At 46.4% G+C, this 20,336-nt stretch overlaps 1 protein-coding gene across 2 annotated transcripts in view; it reads right to left on the bottom strand.

Moving 5' to 3' along the window:
* Positions 1–681: 681 nt before the first annotated feature.
* Positions 682–20,336, bottom strand: part of LOC100972182 (nuclear pore complex-interacting protein family member B6-like) — a 44,353-nt gene continuing 24,698 nt past the window's right edge. The window contains exons 7-12 of one of the 2 annotated variants that reach the window (XM_063597518.1): positions 11,599–11,781; positions 7,917–8,016; positions 7,609–7,753; positions 3,469–3,529; positions 3,324–3,359; positions 682–1,973 (exon numbers count right to left, since the gene is read on the bottom strand). In XM_063597518.1, coding sequence (XP_063453588.1) covers positions 747–1,973; positions 3,324–3,359; positions 3,469–3,529; positions 7,609–7,753; positions 7,917–8,016; positions 11,599–11,781 — 1,752 coding nt within the window. In that variant the 3' untranslated portion in view covers positions 682–746. The other variant, XM_055099767.2, reaches the window with a different exon arrangement.

Genomic DNA, 20,336 nt, shown 5'->3' on the forward strand with positions numbered 1-20,336 from the left:
GACTACAGGCATGCACCATCACGCCCAGCTAATTTTTGTATGTTTTTCAGTAGAGGTGGGGTTTCACCAAGTTGGCCGGGCTGGTCTCAAACTCCCCACCTCAAGTGCTCTGCCCGCCTTGGCCTCCCAAAGGGCTGGGATTACAGGCATGAGTCATGGTGTCTGGCCCTAATGTGAGTGATCTTTAACAATGAGGACTTGAAAAAGAAAACCCTGAAGAAACCTAATTCTTTGATGTCTGGATGACAAGGAAGAAGATAGAAATGGCATCAGATAATAAAGAGTGTAAATGTTTATCAGAAAGAGGCTGGTGGTCGGGACCAGTAGGAGGATCGCTTGAGTCCAGGAGTGCATCTCTACAAAAAAGTTAAAGGATTTTTTAACATTGGCCAGGTGTGGTGGCACACATCTGTGATCCCAGCTACTTGGGAGGCTGAGGCAGGAGGATTGCTTGAAGCCCAGGAGGTTGAGGCTGCAGTGAGCTGTGATCGAGCCACCGCACTCCTGCCTGGGTGACAGAGCAAAACCCAGTCTCAAAAAAATAATAATAATAATAATATTTTACATAACCAACCACTTCTAAAGATTAAAAAAAAAACCCCACAATTAATTAAAAACCTCAGGTCCCTCAGGCAATCATACCAGACACTGAAACAAAGCAATAACATAAGGACTGCAGTATTTATTTTATTTTTATATTATTTATTTATTCTTTGTTAGTTTGTTTTTGGAGTGTGGGTTTTGTTTTATTTTTTTATTTTTTTCTTTTTTTCGACCCACGGATTTATTCTTACTGCCCAGGCTTGAGTGCAATGGCGTGTTCTCAGCTTACTCAACCTCCGCCTCTTGGGTTTGGGTAATTGTGTCTCGGCCTCCCTCTGCCTCTTGCGCTTGGGCGATTGTTCCACCTCATCCGCCCTCTGCCTCTTGGGTTTGGGTAATTGTGTCTCGGCCTCCCCCTGCCTCTTGCGCTTGGGCGATTGTTCCACCTCATCCGCCCTCCGCCTCTTGGGTTTTGGTGATTGTTCCACCTCATCCACCCTCCACCTCTTGGGTTTGGGTGGTTTTTCCGACTCAGCCTCCTGAGTAGCTAAGGGAGGAGTCTTCAGATTATCATCCACTGAGGGTGGAAGAGGAGAGGGTGGAAGAGGAGCAAGGAGACACTCCTTCAGATTATCATCCACTGAGGGTGGAAGAGGAGAGGGTGGAAGAGGAGCAAGGAGACACTCCTTCAGATTATCATCCACTGAGGGTGGAAGAGGAGCAAGGAGACACTCCTTCAGATTATCATCCACTGAGGGTGGAAGAGGAGAGGGTGGAAGAGGAGCAAGGAGACACTCCTTCAGATTATCATCCACTGAGGGTGGAAGAGGAGAGGGTGGAAGAGGAGCAAGGAGACACTCCTTCAGATTATCATCCACTGAGGGTGGAAGAGGAGAGGGTGGAAGAGGAGCAAGGAGACACTCCTTCAGATTATCATCCACTGAGGGTGGAAGAGGAGAGGGTGGAAGAGGAGCAAGGAGACACTCCTTCAGATTATCATCCACTGAGGGTGGAAGAGGAGAGGGTGGAAGAGGAGCAAGGAGACACTCCTTCAGATTATCATCCACTGAGGGTGGAAGAGGAGAGGGTGGAAGAGGGATAAGGAGACACTCCTTCAGATTATCATCCACTGAGGGTGGAAGAGGGATAAGGAGACACTCGTTCAGATTATCATCCACTGAGGGTGGAAGAGGAGAGTGTGGAAGAGGAGCAAGAGGACACTCCTTGATATTATCATCCACTGAGGGTGGAAGGGGATGAAGGAGACATTCGGGAGGTGTCTTGAGGCTCAGGGAGTTATCCGTTATAGAACGTTGTTGAGTTGGAGGACGTGGTTGGCGGCCCATCCTGTTTTTTAAAGTTTCAGCTGTGAGGTAGGGCCAGTAGGGCAATCCTGAAGAATGACGATGCTCCGCTGCCGCCATTCTGACCTGTAGGGCCGAAGAAGGGAATGTTTTCACACATATGCATTTGATGGACAAAATTACTGCCACCAACACGGTCTGCACCTTCTGTTGCTGGTGATAGATTTTTGCACCTTTCCATCCTCCAGGTTTCAAAATAGCAGTATCACTGTCATAATATCACCCTTCCACTGAGTACTGCTGACAGCTGGGGGGTAAAGAAAAGTCATTGGGACACACTGTTGTCTCCACATGCCACTGTGTCTGTCTGCAAATGTAGGCAGGCTGGGGTCCTGCCCCAGGGAAGACAGAGTCATAACAGAGTAATAAAGAAGCATGTTTGAGACACAGGAGTGTCTATGTCTATCCTCATTCCTCCCTCACAGCCATCACCAGAGCATGTTTCTTGCACCAGGTCAACAGACAGTAAGAGAGGCATGAAAAGCCCATTGTCCACACATGTTGCAGCTTCTTTTTGGAGAATGTTTTCCAGGCCTTTTATGTTCTGTCTCTGATTCTCAGAACTCTGCAAGGTCAGTGTGACCACCCAGCTCCAAATCTAAGAAAACAGAGGTTTCCAGAGGAAGGAGAAATTGTGCCCAGGGTCACACAGCTTGCAAGAGGCAGAGTGGAAGTTGATTCCAGCTCTGCCTGCAGGACCCTCTCATTTCCCCTCTGTTTCCCTTCTTGACAAAGGATCTTCTTCACTCTGGAGGTGCCACCCATGAGAACAAAGAGCTCTGGAGACATGTGGATTCCTGAAGAGCTGCAGGGGAACTGGGAGAGGGTTTTCTGACAGAACAATCTTACCTCAAGAAGTCAGTTAGGCATGGCTGTAATATTTCTTTTCACTCCCAGGTAATACCAAATTGTAAGTGCACTAGGACATAAAGAATACTTTTGTCCATGGAAAAATGAGGTGGGAATTCTAAACAAAGCAAGTTTTAAAACTGTGTTTCACTTCAAGTGTACAAGTCCCATCATGTGTAATCATAGGACTCGGCAGCTTTTGAAGGTACAGAGGCCACACAAGAACCAGCTTAGCTGAGCATCATTTAAGGCCTTCATTTGGAATTGTCCCTGTGGGTAATAAGTTACATTCACTCTTCACTAATTTACAGTCAGGGCCCATTTGCTATTACAAATATGGAACCTCTGACACTTTGAATATTAGATCAGGGGCCCCACTGGGTGGGGATGAAGGTGTTTTTGCACAACACGGTTACCAACAGGGATGGGACTGTGATGCTTGTAGGCAGCCTTTCTCTCTGCCATCTCCCTCTGCAGGGCTTGAGCACAGAGCTGTAGGGAGAAAAATGTATCCATGTCTTGACCTGGCAGACTATGTTCAAAAGCAAGGAAAACAAACAAACTTACCCGGTTGCAAAGAGGCTTTCTTGCAGGAGGGGGGATCTGAAAAAGCCAACACATGAGAAATTGAATGTTGAGAGAGTCTAAGAGCCGTGGCATCATCTGCATCAGCACTGAACTATCCTGCAACTGCGGGGAGGAAGCTCCTTACTTTGCATTTGTGGTAGTCCTCTGCCCGCCGCCGCAACTCTTGTGCACGTTGAAACATTTTCCTATGGATTACAATCACTTTCATCAGATAAAGCACCACTTTCAGGATGATTTTAAATAATCTGCCATGTTTCTGTTATCCTCACAACTGTACCCTTACACAATCTATCTCTACCTAGAAAACGTATTTCAGATGGCTATAAGAGTACAATCTGAGCCGGTCGCGGTGGCTGATGCCTGTAGTCCCAGCACTCTGGGAGGGCGAGGCGGATGGATCACGAGGTCAGGAGATTGAGACCATCCTGGCTAATAAGGTGAAACCCCATCTCTACTAAAAATACAAAAGATTAGCCGGGCGTGGTGGCAGGCACCTGTAATCCCAGCTACTCGGGAGGCTGAGGCAGGGGAATCACTTGAACCTGGGAGGCGGAGGTTGCAGTGAGCCAAGATCACGTCATTGCACTCCAGCCTGGGTGACACAGCGAGACTCCATCTCAGAAAAACAAAAACAAAAACAAGAAAACTGTATGGTCTGATCCAAACTGTTGCTATATTGATTCCTCCTCTTGCTTACTGCCTGCTGACTTCTGAGATGATAGTTTCCTTCCCCATTCTCAGTATATCCCTAATTCATCCTTCATTGAGCATCTTTTATCATAAAGCTGTATTCTCTTTGTATTAATATCCTTACCGTGTTTCACAGGGCAGAAACAGCTGGGTTTATAAACAGGCATAGTCCTTTTGAAGGATGTGGTTGATCCTACAACAACACACTTTCCTAAGGATGACAACAACTCACCCCACCCCTAGAATGGCTGGTATGAACCGAGTTTCCACACAGTCTAGCTGGCAATGGGGTCAGGAGACGTTTTGCTGCTTCACATCTTTTGGTCACTGGTAAATATTAAGGTACTTTGTTTTCTGTTTTGTGAACTCTCTCTCTCTCTCACGATATGTCTTCTGACCATTTGTTTCTATTTCTGCATTTACTGGGTCTAAGCATTGTACAGAGGTTAAAAACAACACTCCAATGGGCGTTTCCCAGGAGGGTGGGGTTCAGTTTCTGAACTCACTTGTAGGTGTGTATTTCTTTCATATCCAATTTCCCATTTTCCTCTGCCTCTGATACCTGCCTCTCCTTTTCTGCATGCTCACATTCTTTCATGCTTAGTTTCCTCAGATTAGAAGGGAGAGAAATGCACACACATGATCCACCAGCCCGTGTGGGATTCCCTCTGCCCTTCTGGCATCTGAAGGCTGTGATTCAAAGATCCCCCCTGCAACCTTTCCACAAATGAACCAACTGATTCTCACAACCAAAGGGAGAAAGGACACCTCCCATTGAGGGACAAAAAAAAGTCACACTCTGGCCTGCTGGCAAGTCACCTGTCATTTCCAGCTCATCTTCATAGTTCCATAGTTAGTCCTATTCTTTAGTAAATATAAAGACTATTAAAAGCTTCTATGAGGTGCACTATATGTGTTTCTGGGGTCAGTCTTGTGCTTGACACAGCGAAAGCTCATTTTAGTTCAGTGTGAAAAACCAGACCTCACCAATTCATCACAACTAACTCCATCGGAAGCAGAGGATTGCTCCTAATCTGACTCCTCCTGTGTGAGACCTGATTCTCAGTAAGAGGCTGATGCCGGAACTGAGACCATCAGCCATAGAGAGATCCTTCCAGAATATGGTGTCATTAACCCCGCAGTTCACTACTGCACTTTGCCATGATTCAGGACTGGAACTCTTGTCATCGACTTTAAAGATCCTGGTTGACAGAAAAGGCAATCTGAATGCTGGGCGCATCTATTGAATTACACATGATCGGAATGGCTCCTAAGTCGGGTGTTATGTCCTGAAAATAGGTGACAACGGCAAACCATCCACCCTGGTGTTGACTGACTTTAACAAGGTTCAGTTCACAGAGATTGAGGGCAGAAAAAGGAAACGGCCTAAAAAGGGTAAGTTTGCTGTGTTGCCCTCACACCACTTGATTCATGGTCCTGATCCTAAGGATCTCACCTGATACTTGGTTTTATAGGAAGGATGTGTAAAATTCCCAGAACGCTAGGAAACAGGGACGAAAACACTTCAAAGAGAAAGTTAATCAACTTGTTTCTGACCACAGGGCATCCTTCAGCACATGCTGTCTGGAGTGGCCTCAAACAAGGAGTGTGTGGTGAGGTGCTGAGAATGCAATGGGAGCAGGGTCCTGTCCCCACGCTACAGAAGCTCACAGTTTAATGCAAATGAGAAGCCAGTGAGGACATCACTACTCCTGCTGTGCACTTGGGAACTAGAAACACAAAACCTGACTCTGGAGGGAAGCTAAGGAAGCATTCTACTCTTGAGTTGACATAAGTGCATCTGAAGCTTCTGATCTCTGATGAGAACAATGGGGGACACCAAACAGAATATAAAACCCATGATTGAATACATCCAATTGCTAACATGGCAGTAAACAGACATGAGGTGAAGATGGAGGAGAAGGAAACCCAGGACGAAAGTCAGCCTCGCATTTGGAACCCATTTCCCTGAGTTTCATTGCTGAATTCCAGAAGGAACTACTGAGATGCAAAGAAGCACAGCAGCTTTTGCACACATGCGTGGGATTAGATGGAAAACAAGTGGATTGAGGGTCTGCCAATGAAAGCGACCCATACTGAAGTCCACTGGCTCTGGTTGAGACCCAGAAGAGTCATGCATCAGAATAGAGGTGGACAGGAAATACCCTGGCCTTTGTAGGGACTGAGCCTGCACCGACGACCTCAATTGCAGCCTGTATGGAGGACCCCTGACCATCCCCCAGAAGTAGACTCCCATCTCTTCTGCAGCAAGATAACATGCTACTAGGCCTCAATTCATTGCTAAATATTTTTTAACAAGTATCTCACATTTAACAAAAAAAGATCAGTCATATGGCAGCAAAATACAATGTAATATGACCAAAACATGAAAGACTGTGAAAATGAATCTGGAGGTGACCCAAGCATTGAATTCAACAATCCAGGCTGGGTGTGGTGGCTCACACTGGGAGGCTGAGGTAGGCAGATCACCTGAGGTCAGGAGTTCAAGACTAGCCTGGCCAACATGGTGAACCCCTGTCTCTACTAAAATTACAAAAATTGGGCTGGGCACGGTGGCTCATGCCTGTAATCCCAGCACATTGGGAGGCCGAGGTGTGCGGATCATGATGTCAGGAGTTCTAGACCAGCTTGGCCAATATGGTGAAACCCCGCCTCTACTAAAAATACAAAAATTATCCGGGCATGGTGGCATACGCCTGTAGTCCCAGCTACTCAAGAGGCTGAGGGATAAGAATCGCTCGAACCTGGGAGGTGGAGGTTGCAGCGAGCCAAGATCATGCCACTGCACTCTAGCCTGGGTGACAGAGTGAGACTCTGTCTCAAAAAAAAAAAAAAAAAAAAAAATTTGGCCAAATGTGGTGGCACACACCTGTAATCCAAGCTACTCGGGAAGCTGAGGCAGAATTGCTTCAAACTGGGAGGCAGAGGTTGCAGTGAGCCAAGATTGCACCATAGCACTCCAGCCTGGGCGACAGAGCGAGACTCTATCTCAAAATTAAAAAAAAAAAAAAAAGGCTGGCTGTGGTGGCTCATGCCTCTAATCCCAGCACTTTGGGAGGCTGAGGCAGGTAGATTACCTGAGGTCAGAAGTTCGAGACCAGCCTGGACAACATGGTGAAACCCCATCTCTAGGAAAAATACAAAAATTAGCTGGGCGTGGTGGTGGGCACCTGTAATCCCAGCTACTTGGGAGGCTGAGGCAGGAGAATCACTTGAACCCAAAAGGCAGTGAGCTGAGATTGTGCCATTGCACTACAGCCTGGGCAACAACAGCAAAGCTCCATCTCAGGAAAAAAAAAAAAAGAGAGAGAGAGAAAGGAAAACCAATGCCAGTACTAGCAACTCCTCTTCCCCCGAAAAAATGACAAACAAGAATGTAGGAAGGGAAAGGAATTATACAGCTTAAACTAATGAAGCAGAAAGGACAAACTCAATTTTGAACCCACTGAATTTGCCACAAATATTGTAGAAAATATTCTCAAGGACTTTACAGTTGTCTACTTTGATTGACACATGGTTCATACAACAGTATTTGTGTCAAGGCACATCTTACTGTTTTCTGGCGGTCTTCCTCTTTCCATTGATTTTGTCATGATGGTTGATTTTCGTTGTCACCTTCCTCTTATGGATTTTAGCTCTAAATTTTCTTTTCACATGTCTCCGTAGAGTAATGACGTCTTTCAGGCCAATTTTATTTCCTGGAAAGGAAGAAACTCTTTTCTTTGTGTGCATACAAATGGACCTCAGCCCTTGGTGAGAGTGAGGAGAGGAGAAGGTGAGAAACCTGAGGAAAAGAAGCTGTTCTTTCCCTTTCCAGGGCAAACTCATTTCCACGCTATGGGGACTCCAACAGAGCCATACCTTCCTGTCTACGTCGGTTGGACTTCCAGGCTCTCTGCTGTACATCCGTGGATCCATCATCTCCATTTTCAGACTGGAAGATAGTCTTCAGGAAAGACAACTAGGAAATAATAATATAAGAATGACGGCTGGGCACGGTGGCTCATGCATATAATCCCAGTACTTTGGGAGGCCGAGGCAGGTGGATCACGGGGTCAGGAGTTCAACACCAGCCTGGCCAAGATGGTGAAACCCCGTCTCTACTAAAAATACAAAAATTAGCCGGGCATGGCAGCGGGCGCCTGTAATCCGAGCTACTCGGGAGGCTGAGGCAGAGAACCGTTTGAAGCTGGGAGGCGGAGGTTGCAGTGAGCCGAGATCACACCACTGCACTCCAGCCTGAGCGACAGAATGAGACTCTGTCACACACACACACAAAGAATGACATGAGGCTGGCACGGTGGCTCACTCCTGTAATCCCAGCACTTTGGGAGGCCGAGGCAGGCGGATCACCTGAGGTCAGGAGTTTGAGACCAGCCTCACCAACATGGAGAAACGCTGCCTCTGCTAAAAATACAAAATTAGCCAGGCATGGTGGTGCATGCCTGTAATCCCAGCTAGTCGGGAGGCTGAGGCAGGAGAATCACTTGAACCCAGCAGGAAAAGATTGTGGTGAGCTGAGATTGTGCCATTGCACTCCAACCTGGGCAACAAAATTGAAACGCTGTCTCAAAAAAAAAAAAAAAAATAGGCCAGGTGCAGTAGCACATGCCTGTAATCCCAGCACTTTGGGAGGCTGAGGCGGGTGAATCAGAAGGTCAAGAGATGGAGACCATCCTGGGCAACATGGTGAAACCCCGTCTCTACTAAAAATACAAAAATTAGCTGAGCATGGTGATGCACGCCTGTAGTCCCAGCTACTCGGGAGACTGAGGCAAGAGAACTGCTTGAACTCAGGAGGCAGAGGTTGCAGTGAGCCAAGATCCCACCACTGCACTCCAGCCTGGTGACAGAGTGAGACTCCATCTCAAAAAAAAAAAAAAAAAAATGACATGAATATACTTCACACAACGGAACTGTACACTTCAACACGGTTAGATGGTAATTATCATCTTCTAAGTATTTTACCACAGGTTAACACGTTTCACAACTTGAAAAGGAAGTAATTACCTTCAGCTCTCTGAGATCTAGAATTTGTAACATTTCACCCCCTGCTCCTTCCTGATCTGCACTGGAGCATCTTCCTTCTGTCCCTGCTCTACTCAGAGTTCACTTTCCCTTCCCTCACATCAGCTTCGTTGAGGCTGGTTTGAACTTAACGCAAAACATTCTCACTAATGACTGAATTCCCACCAAGATTTCCATATTATCACAGTATGCTTTTAATCTTCTAAGATATTAAATATTTGTTCTCATCATAGCGAAAATGCAATGCAAATCCCATCTAAGATGTGGGTCAGATACCTATGAATCTCCTGAGGTAGTCATTGAAATGACTTTTTTCTTGAGATGGAGTGTCACTCTCAACCATGCTGAAGTGCAGTGGCGCTACCTTGGCTCACGGCAACCTCCACCTCCCAGATTCAAGCGATTCTTGTGCCTCGGCCTCCCAAGTAGCTGGGATTACAGGTGCCTGCTACCATGCCTGGCTAATTTTTGTCTTTTCAGTAGAGATGGGGTTTCACCATGTTGGCCCATCTGGTCTTGAACTCCTGACCTCAAGTGATCCACCTGCCTCAGCCTCCCAAAGTGCTGGGATTACAGGCATGAGCCACCACACCTGGCCTGAAATAATATCTTTCAAATTCTTTGCAGAATTTGTTTTTTCCTGGTTTCTGCACATAGGATAAAAAAAAAAAAATCATGTACTAGGATTTCGAGAGAAGCAATGGGTAATCTAAAAAGATGAAAAGAGAAACCACATCAATCCCACAACTACTGCTAGATTTCATAGGAAAGGTAGCTGGCCCAGTTTGGAGCTAGGAGAAATGTCAAACACATGAAGAAATGACAAGCAAAGAAATGCCATCACGCATGAATGCTTCATGGCACCCATGATGTCCTTGCTTAGGAGGTAATGGTATAGATGACTAGATGACAACGACAAAGATGAGAGGTGCGAAGTTGTCCAAGTCCAACAGCTCAACTGAACTTTCCTAAATGGAACTGTTAAAAAGTGGTAAATTTAAAAACTTCCCCTGGCTCACGTGGTGGCTCACGCTTGTAATCCCAGCACTTTGGGAGGCTGAGGCGGGTGGATTATTTGAGGTCGGGTTTTGAGACTAGCCTGGCCAACATGGTAAAACCCCGACTCTACTAAAAATACAAAAATTAGCTGGGCATGGTGGTGGGCACCTGTAATCCCAGCTACTTGAGAGGCTGAGGCAGGGGAATCGCTTGAAGCCAGGAGGTGGAAGTTGCAGTGAGCCGAGATCACACCATTATACTCCAGCCTGGGCAACAGAGGGAGACTCGTCTCGGGGGTGAGAAAAAAAAAAAAAAAAAGCTTCCTCCAATTTATACCGAAAATTCTCTGTTCAGGACTAAGTGGCATAGAGAATGTTAAATGTGCCTAGATATCTTCATAACTCATATATTTTGTTTTCTACATATCTTGAAAGGCAGTGCCAAATGATGTGTAATTATCTAGGTGGTTAAACTGAAACATACTTTATCTTCCTTTGAATATAAAAAAGCATTGTGGTATTAGTACTTTTATCTTGGATCATTGTTCAGAAGGAGTTTCAGCCCCCAGACAACCACATTTTTACTGTCATGAATGGCAAGACAAAATGTAGAGCTCAACTTACCCAAAGGAAAAAAGGCTCAAAAGACAAATTATGGCACAACTTAGCAGCCCAATTCTTACCAAGTACAGACTTTTGACATACTGATCTCTCTCCAGTTGCAAGTGGGAACATGCACTTTGAATGATGTCATTCAAAATTACCCTGCCCAGACACACTTTTCATTGATTCTCTTGGAGGGCAGTTCTAAGAGATTCTCTGGGGCTTTCTCTGCATCATGAGACGCAGTGCAGTTCTGCCCTTCACCTTCCGGCAGTTTGTCACCTCGTCCCTATGACCTCAGAGGAACTTTGTCTCAGGCCAATTGTTTGTTCCTTGGGCTCTTTCATTTCCCCTAAAAATCATTTGCTGCCCCTCTAAATGGCCTACATCTCCATCTATCTCCCTCTCCCCTCACAACAGGGTGCTCTTTAAGCATCAACTATCCGGCCCTTCTAGCAGTCTCATTTTTCAGCTGGTTCCCATGTTTATGCCTGTTCTAGGTTTTTCTTTTCCTGTTAAGCTGTCTGTTGTCAGCTCATTTCTGCAGTGAATCTTCAGAGAGGAGATTGGAAGCTTTCCTTCCACCCATACGATAGAACTATAAAGCAGAAGAGTTTAGAATTTCCTATTTAAGTGATGAAACCTCATACTCCATTTGTGATAAATAGCACAAAGGTTAAAAAAACTTATTTTTGACCAAAAGCTCTGTTGACATTCTATTAAACAAACACCGACCTATTTAATTTTCATAATGTAAATGGCAGACATTTTCATAATTCTTATGCTAATAAATCATTTCCCTGATTGGGTAAAACCACATATTCATAATGAAGTCCAGAAATGTGAATTGTTTTATATAATTTATTCTTATTTGTGATTACAAGTATACCTCTACAGAAAGTTAGTATACTCACACAAAGGTAATTTGTGCAGAAGAGAATGGTAAATGTGTAAGGTCTCAGAAACTCAATAATGATAATTATCAAATTATCCAATTTTTGTGGAGATGGGGTTTTGCCATGTTGGCCAGGGTGGTCTCGAACTCCTCCACAAAAGTCAGTCTCACGATGACGATAGACAGCCAGAGTATTGATAACCTGGAATAATAATAGTTGAAATAATGAAAAGGTCAATGACACTGACAATATTTCACTCAGAAAGAATCATCCTTAGAAACCGTCAACCTCCTCCAAAAGGTAACCACATCCCTCAGATATCACCGTGGGATTCCACTGCTACAAAAAAGAACAGAAGTTACAAGTCTCATGTTTTTCAGATGGCTGGTAGTGTTTTTAGGCATTGCAAATGTGGGGTGCTGTCTTTCTTGGTATAAAGCAGGGATATCCAATCTTTTGACTTCCCTGCCTATATTAAAAGAAGCAAAGTTGTCTTGAGCCACACATAACATACACTACCACTAACAATAGCTGATGATCTAAAAAAAAAACTCTTTTTTTTTTTTTTTTTTTTTTTGGAGACAGAGTTCCGCTCCACTCAGTCGCCCAGGCTGGAGTGCAGTGGTGCAATCTCAGCTCACTGCAACCTCCAGCTCCTCGGCTCAAGCCATTCTCCTCCCTCAGCCTCCCGAGTAGCTGAGATTACAGGTCTCTGCCACCATGCCCGACTAATTTTTGTATTTTTAGTAGAGATGAGGTTTCACCATGTTGGCCAGTCTGGCCTTGAACTCCTGATAGGCGATCTGCCTGCCTCGGCCTCCCAAAGTGCTGGGATTACAGGTGTGAGCCACCGTGCCCAGCCATTTGTTTTTGTTTTTGCTTTTGTTTGGTGTTTTGTTTTTGAGATGGGATCTCACTCTGTCACCCAGGCTGGAGTGCAGTGGCGTGCTCTCGGCTCACTGCAACCTCTGCCTCTCAGGTTCAAGTGATTCTCCTGCCTCAGCCTCCTGAGTAGCTGGGAGTACAGGTGCCTGACAATGCACTCAGCAAATTTTTGTATTTTTTGTGGAGATGGGGTTTTGCCATGTTGGTCAGGGTGGTCTCGAACTCCTGACCTCAGGTAATCTGCCCGCCTCAGCCTCCCAAAGTGCTGGGATTACAGGCATGAGCCACTGTACCTGGCCAAAATCTCCTAATGTTTTAAGAAAGTTTACAAATTTGTGTTGAACTGCATTCAAAACTGTCCTGGGCCACATGCAGCCCGTCACTCATGGCTAAGACAAGCTAAGTATAAAGTAATTATCTTTTCTTTTTGTTTGGAGACAAAGTCTTGCTCTGTCACCCAGGCTAGATTGCAGTGGCATGATCTCAGCTCACTGCAACCTCCGCCTCCCGGGTTCAAGCGATTCTCCTGCCTCAGCTACTGAGTAATTGGGATTACAGGCGCCTGCCACCGCACTCGGCTAATTTTTGTATTTTTAGTAGAAACAGGGTTTCACCATCTTGGCCAGGCTGGTCTCCAACTCCTGACCTCATGATCCACCTGCCTCGGCCTCCCAAAGTGCTGGGAATACAGGTGTGAGCCACTGCACCTGGCCAGTAGTTATCTTTTCTTTAAAGTTATTTACTTGTTTTTTAAATTGATGTATAACATTGGATGCATTTATTATATATCACATGGTAAAAGAATCCCTCTAAATAATACTTCTCTCTTGGATTATATGAATCTTTGTCATTTAAAGCTCAGCATAAGTAAAAAAAAAAAAAAAAAAATACAATGAAGAGATTACTTCATTCACAAATAAGGATCAAATTTTAGTGCTTAAAAATTAACAAGGTGGGCCGGACATGGTGGCTCACGCCTGCAATCCCAGCACTTTGGGAAGCCGAGGTGGGTGGACCACGAGATCAGGAGATTGAGATCATCCTAGCTAACACGGTGAAACCCATCTCTACTAAAATTACAAAAAATTAGCAGGGCATGGTGGCACGCGCCTATAGTTCCAGCTACTTGGGAGGCTGCGGCAGAAGAATCACTTGAACCCGGGAGGCAGGGGTTGCAGTGAGCCGAGATCGCACCACTGCACTTCAGCCTGGGTGACAGAGCGAGACTCTGTCTCAAAAAAAAAAAAAAAAAAAAAAAAAGTACCAAGGCGGAGATCATGAAAATGGCATGAATAGTGTGGGATTTCTCTAAGATTGTTGGTATTAATTCCATTAGACTCTTATGTGAGTGAAGACGAAGACTTCCCCTGAGTAAGTTCAGACAGCTTGTGATAACATTTCTACATCGATTCCTCAGGATTTAACTATATATTCTTGAAAACATCTCAATTTTAAATGTTTCTTTCAAGATGGTGAATTAAACAGAGATAGCCCTTCATCAGGTTGAACTGAGCATATGCTGAGTCTGAAATGGAAATGATGGAGTTAGAGAACCATACAACAATGGTAATGATTTCAGAAACATAGTGTTGAGCAGAACAAAGCAGACACAAAAGAGTACCTATGGCATGGCATGCATCTGTATACGCGAAATTCCAGAATAAGCAAGCTAACCTATGATAAAGAGACTGGCTGGGAAGAGTGAGAGTTCACTTTCTGGGGTGACATAATAGTGTAGATCTTGGCTGGGCACGGTGGTTCACGCCTGTAATCCCAACGCTTTGGGAGGCCGAGGCGGGCGATCACCTGAGGTCGGGAGTTCAAAACCAGCCTGACCAACATGGAGAAACCCTATCTCTACTAAAAATACAAAATTAGCTGGGAGTGGTGGCACATGTCTGTAATCCCAGCCACTCGGGAGGCTGAGGCAGGAGAATCGCTCGAACCTGGGAAGCAGAGGTTGTGGTGAGCTGATATTGCCCCATTGCACTCCAGCCTGGGCAACAAGGGAGAAACTGTCTCAAATAAATAAATAAATAAATAAAATAATGTAGATCTTGAAAGGGGGTTGGTTTATGCTGGTGTATGTACTTTCCAAAGTTAGTAAACTTACACTTAAGGTTATATATTTTGGCCAGGCGCGGTGGCTCACGCCTGTAATCCCAGCACTGGGAGGCCGAGGCAGGCAGATCACGAGGTCAAGAGATGGAGACCATCCTGGCGAACATGGTGAAACCCCGTCTCTACTAAAAATACAAAAATTAGCCAGGCGTGGTGGTCTACTAAAAATACAAAAATTAGGCAGGCGTTGTAATCTGAGCTACTCAGGAGGCTGAGGCAGGACAATTGCTTGAACCCCGGAAGCAGAGGTTGCAGTGAGCCGAGATCTTGCCACTGCACTCCAGCCTGGGCGACAGAGTGAGACTCTGTCTAAAAAAAAAAAAAAAAAAAAAAAGTCATCAAACCAGATGACACAAATCAAATGACATTTCACTTTGTTTTGGTCCATTTTGTTTGTTAGAGACAAGAGTGCAGCGGGGCCATCTCGGCTCACTGCAACGTCCAGCTCCTGGGCCCAAGCGATCCTCCCACCTCAGCCTCTCCAGTAACTGGGATAACAGGTAGGCACCACCAGGCCCAACTAATCTTTTTTGGAATTTTTTGTAGAGATGGGGTTTCGCTATGATGCCCTGGCTACTCTTCAACTCCTGGACTCGAGTGATCTGCCCACCTCGGCCCCCTAAAGTGCTGGGATTACAGGCCTGAGCTGTGTAATTTCATGCCGTGTGACACAGCCCAGTAAAAAGGAAGAAACCCCGCGGGTCCAGCGTCTACTCACAGGGGTGGGATGATGGCTGATAAATCCCAGCAGGAGCCAAAAGAGGAGCCACCACCGCAGACGCATGTCCTGGTCCTTTCAGGGCGCCCTGAGGCGGCCAGGACAGAGGTGGAGGTGGCTCAGGGCACGGGGGAAGGAAGGGGACGGGGACCGGGGCCGGATCTGAGTTGGGGAGGGGGAGGGGAGGGGGAGGGGAAGGGGAGGGGAAGGGGGGAAGTAAGGGAAGGGAAAGGAGAAGGGGGCTGTTGGGCACCTGGAGGAGGTGGAGGAGGAGGAGGAGAAGAAAGGGGTCTGGGAAAGGATCCGGTTCAAATTAAGTTCTCAAGCGCTGGTGGAAGGTTTAGCTACAGGTCACGGAGAAGATCAGGGAAGCAACAGGACACGCGGGGCAAGGGAGCGTGAGGCTTAGGAGCAATTAGAGGGAGACAAAAAGGTTCTGCTATCCACCAAACCTTCTTCGGTCTGGGCCCTCCCTTGGCAACCCTGGGGCTTTATACTCCCTCTCCACCAATCCCTGATGACCCCAGTGGTGCCTCACAATGGACAATGCCAAGTAGCGCCCGCATCATTCCAATGACCCCTCCCCCATCTCAGTCTCCCACACTCCTCGCAAGGACAGGTCCTCTCTGGAACCTTCACAAACCTGATTTCTGGTCCTCCCCAACCAGCTCCCTGTCCCTGCTTCTGGGCGCTCCTTCCTTCCTGAGCTCCCAGGGTTCCTCAAGGTCACTTTTGGCGACAAAACATAAAAAACAAATGATGGCAGGATGGCAGGAAGAACCTCATACCCAAGCAGGGTGCCAGGTTTTACAGCCTCCGCTCAGCCATTCATATCCTAAGCAACAAAACATCAGCAGGATGCGGAAGGTCCCGATAGTAAACCATCTCCATCACATCCATGTAGCCATCCGTCCATCAACCTGTATCTCAGGAACAAATGTAGATACATTCATTTTAAGCATGCATGGTACATTTACAAAAATTAACCTGACTTATTTTGTTCCAACAAATCTCAATATATTTGAGAGCAATCAAATCACACAGCATGTTTCTGATCATATAACTGTGCTAGAAGTCAATGATTAAAAGCTAATTCAAAATTATTATTTGCTTGGAAATTCAAAGTGCCCTTATAAGACATAAACATATGAAAGAATCCAAAATGAAACAAGATTGCCTTTCAACTCAATGATAAGATCGTAACATGGCAATAAAATGTCTCCCTCTGGCCTGGGAATTCCTTTTTGTGCCACAAGGTTGTGTGATCGCAAATCACCCCTAACCCACCTAGACATTTTAACATCCGAAACCGAGTGATGATGTCCTTATCTATATCATCTTACTGCCTGTGTGTGTGGACTTTAAATTCTGAACCCAAATGAGGGGGAGAAAACCAAGTTGACTTTCATGATTGACCTCTCAGGGATGTCCAAGGAATCTGTGCATTTCAAGAAACAAAGTTCATCAGCTTCTCTCCTAAGGTATTTGCCCACAATACCCAGAGGGCTTGGCAGCATCATGTGTGATGGGTGGGGAGCTCCAAGCAGGTGGGCAGGACCCAGGGGCCTGGTGACCAGGACAGACCCCCATTGTCCATCACCTTTCCTGGCCCTGTCCTCTGCTAAACTTCCCACAGGCCTTCTGCCCGATCACACAGAGTGTGCCCAAACTCTCTCAGGCCTCTGGCAGCTGAAAACCACTGCTTTAAATCCCTTTACCATTTACTATGACATAAGGTTATTGTAAACAGGAAATATTCTATTGATGCTACAAATGGAAAGCCAATGCCTTTACCATAAATAGAAAAACAACCCTAAGAAGCAAGCAAAACAAAAACAAAACAGGGGCTGGGTGTGGTGGCTCACGCCTGTAATCCCAGCACTTTGGGAGGCTGAGGTGGGCGGATCACAAGGTCAGGAGTTCCAGACCAGCCTGGCCAATATGGTGAAACCCTGTCTCTAATAAAATACAAAAATTAGCCGGGTGCGGTGGTGGGCGCCTGTAGTCCCACCTACTTGGGAGGCTGAGGCAGGAGAATAGTTTGAACCCGGGAGGCAGAGTCTGCAGTGAGCCGAGATTCCACCACTGAACTCCAGCCTAGGCGACAGAGCGAGACTCTGTCTCAAAATCAGCAACAACTACAAACAAACAAAAAACAGGGTTAATGAAAGTATGGAATTCAATTCTTTTTATATGCTGCAGCCATGTTCCGGCCCTAGATTTGGCTGGGCATGGTGGCTCACGCCTGTAATGCCAGCACTTTGGGAGGCTGAGGCAGGCGGATCACGAGGTTAGGAGTTCGAGACCAGCCTGACCAACATGGTGAAACCCCGTCTCTACTAAAAATACAAAAATTAACCAGGCATGGTGGCACACGCCTGTAATCCCAGCTACTCAGGAGGCTGAGGCAGGACTATCCCTTGGACCCGGGAGGCGGAAGTTGCAGTGAGCCGAGATCGTACCATTGCACTCCAGCCTGGGTGACAGAATGGAATGAGATTCTGTCTCAAAAAAAAAAAAAAAAAAAAAAGAAGCCCTAGATTTCGGTTGTGTTGGTTGTAAAAGGAGAGACCAAGTAAGTGGGGGTTGAAGTCAGATTAGAGCAAAAGTGAATGGCAGAGAGTAGTATAATGTCCATGAAGGGCTGCTAGAGTCACCGTGATCATAGCCCAAGCAGAGACAGGGAAAGGAAGATGTGAGCAGAGTTTGGGGTCTCGAACAATGGAGGTTATTCATGCAGCCCAGGAAAGGCTCCCCAAAGCCAGGATCAACCTCCCTTGCAGGCGGTCCCTCATGGAGGCATGGCCAGGCACCTTAGATTTGAGACCAGCTATGTTGCTGCTGACCAGCTGTGTGACCCTGGGCTGGTTTCCTTCCATACAATGGGAGTGCCAATGGCTGCAAGCATGCAAAGACCGTCTGAGGATAGAAGGAAGCAATCTGTTGAGCACCCGTGTACCTGAGTGTCATCACCTCCCAAGGGCATCCTTCGTTCCAGAGCTGGCACCTTGGAAGGCCCTTGGTCACTGAAGGCAGTGATGATGGTAACAGCAGTAAATCATCATTTACGGCTGATGAGGGAAGGCCAGGGGTAGGGCTCCTACGTCCTGGATAACAATGAGGGTCTGGGCACTCCTGGGGACAGCTGAGTGGTAGGACTCCTGGGTCCCCAGGGGGCAGGTCCATCTTCAGTGGCATTGGGCCTAGGCTGGGATGCTGAGTTATCCACTGGAGCATCAGCAGTACAGGCAGGCACAGACGCAGTGGATCCATCGGAGGTGGCAGGTGTAGGATCATCTGGTGAGCAAGTAGAGTCACCAAGCCTGGCTGACCACTACCCCCACTATCCCCACAGACGATGCCCTGTCCCTTGCCTCATGCTCCGGCAGGGTACAGGCTCGCACATGGGGCCTCATGGAGCATCTCTCTAAGACCTCTGTGTCCTGGTCATTGAATGGGCACTTGAGTCACCCAGGGCCATTGGAACAAAGAGGAAGAATCAGGCCCCACCATGTTTTGGGAGAGTGTTTAGCACAGGAAAATGCACAGAATACATGCACGACACGGGGGCACTGTCAGTGTGGGAGCAATAGTTTACAACCTCCAGCCCTAATCTGAGCACTCTCACCTGTGCAATCTGAAAGGAACAGGAGACTTGCAGGAAAAAGAGTGCCTGGATTTAACTTAAAGGAACTAAAATGTTGGAATTTTTACTCTTGATATCCTTCCAAATCAACTCTCTCAATGTTCCCATCCTCAAAACTATCATATGGGGTAACTGAGGCAGTCAGAGATTTACTGACTCAATGTCACTCAGTTGATTCTCAGTTCACTGCTGATTACATCTGACCAAACTGCTTTTTCTGAAGTCTACTCCGTTTCATCATGCTGGTGATGATTTTGTGCAGCTCTGGGACAAACTCCACCTGGCTGAGGATAAAGCAAATCTGCGGTGACTTAGTCCTCCTGTCATTTCCCGTCAGTTCCCCACTCTCCTCCTCTGCCCCTCCACAGTCTCCCATGCAGGCTGACACCATATGACGGCCTTAATGGAGCCCACCGAGTATTTCAGGTTCTCTCCTCGGCCACTTGAAAGTGGATGTACACATGGGATTTGCTTTGACCCAAGAGATGTGAGTGGAAGTGAAGCGTGTCACCTCGAGGCAAAAGAGTTGGGAGCCATTGAGACTGGCCACCCTCTCCTTCATCTCTTAGAGCAGCTGACAGCTCCCATATGGAGGCTGCTCCTTTATTCTCGTGGCAGGATGAGGGCATGTGGGGCACAGGAGAGCCATGGAGGATGTGCAGCATGGGCAGGAAAAGAGCCTTCAGTGGTGTACATTTCCATCGTTTGGGGCTGTTTCTTACCTACAGTGATACCTAGCCCATCCTAGCAGGCATGCACCATCTACCCCACACTCTGTGATGCAGACTAGCCTGCTGTCAGAACATGAACTGGTGGTCAGACACACGTAGGTTTCAGTTCCAGCTCTGCCTCTTATTGACTGTAACCTCAGGCTTAACTTTCAGTCTCTGAGCCTCAGTTTCAACTCTGTAAAATGAGGTGGCTATACCATCTCAGGTTGCAGAGAGAATTAAATGAAATATAAGTGCATGTAGAGCATTGAACCCAGGGCCTGGCACACACAGTGAGTACTCAATGTTAGCCATGTAGCTTCATGATGCATACTGATTGTCAATATTCAGACAATCCAGTAAAGTATTACCAAAAATAAAAGTAAACTTATTTGCATATGTATTCTTTCAATCTTTATTTTTAAACAGGGTAAAACTATGCATATTCTTTCATAGCCAGTGTTTTTCTCTTCATAGTATATTGTTAAAATAATTTTATCTTGGACCGGGTGCAGTGGCTCACACTTATAGTCCCTGCACTTTGGGAGGCCACGGTGGGCAGATTACGAGGTCAGGAGTTGACACGAGCCTGGCCAATATGGTGAAACCCCATCTCTACTAAGAATACAAAAATTAGCTGGGCATGACGGTGCACACCTGTAGTCCCAGCTACTCA

The sequence above is a fragment of the Pan paniscus genome, chromosome 18 (assembly GCF_029289425.2).
Source record: "Pan paniscus chromosome 18, NHGRI_mPanPan1-v2.0_pri, whole genome shotgun sequence".
Lineage (NCBI taxonomy): Eukaryota > Metazoa > Chordata > Mammalia > Primates > Hominidae > Pan > Pan paniscus.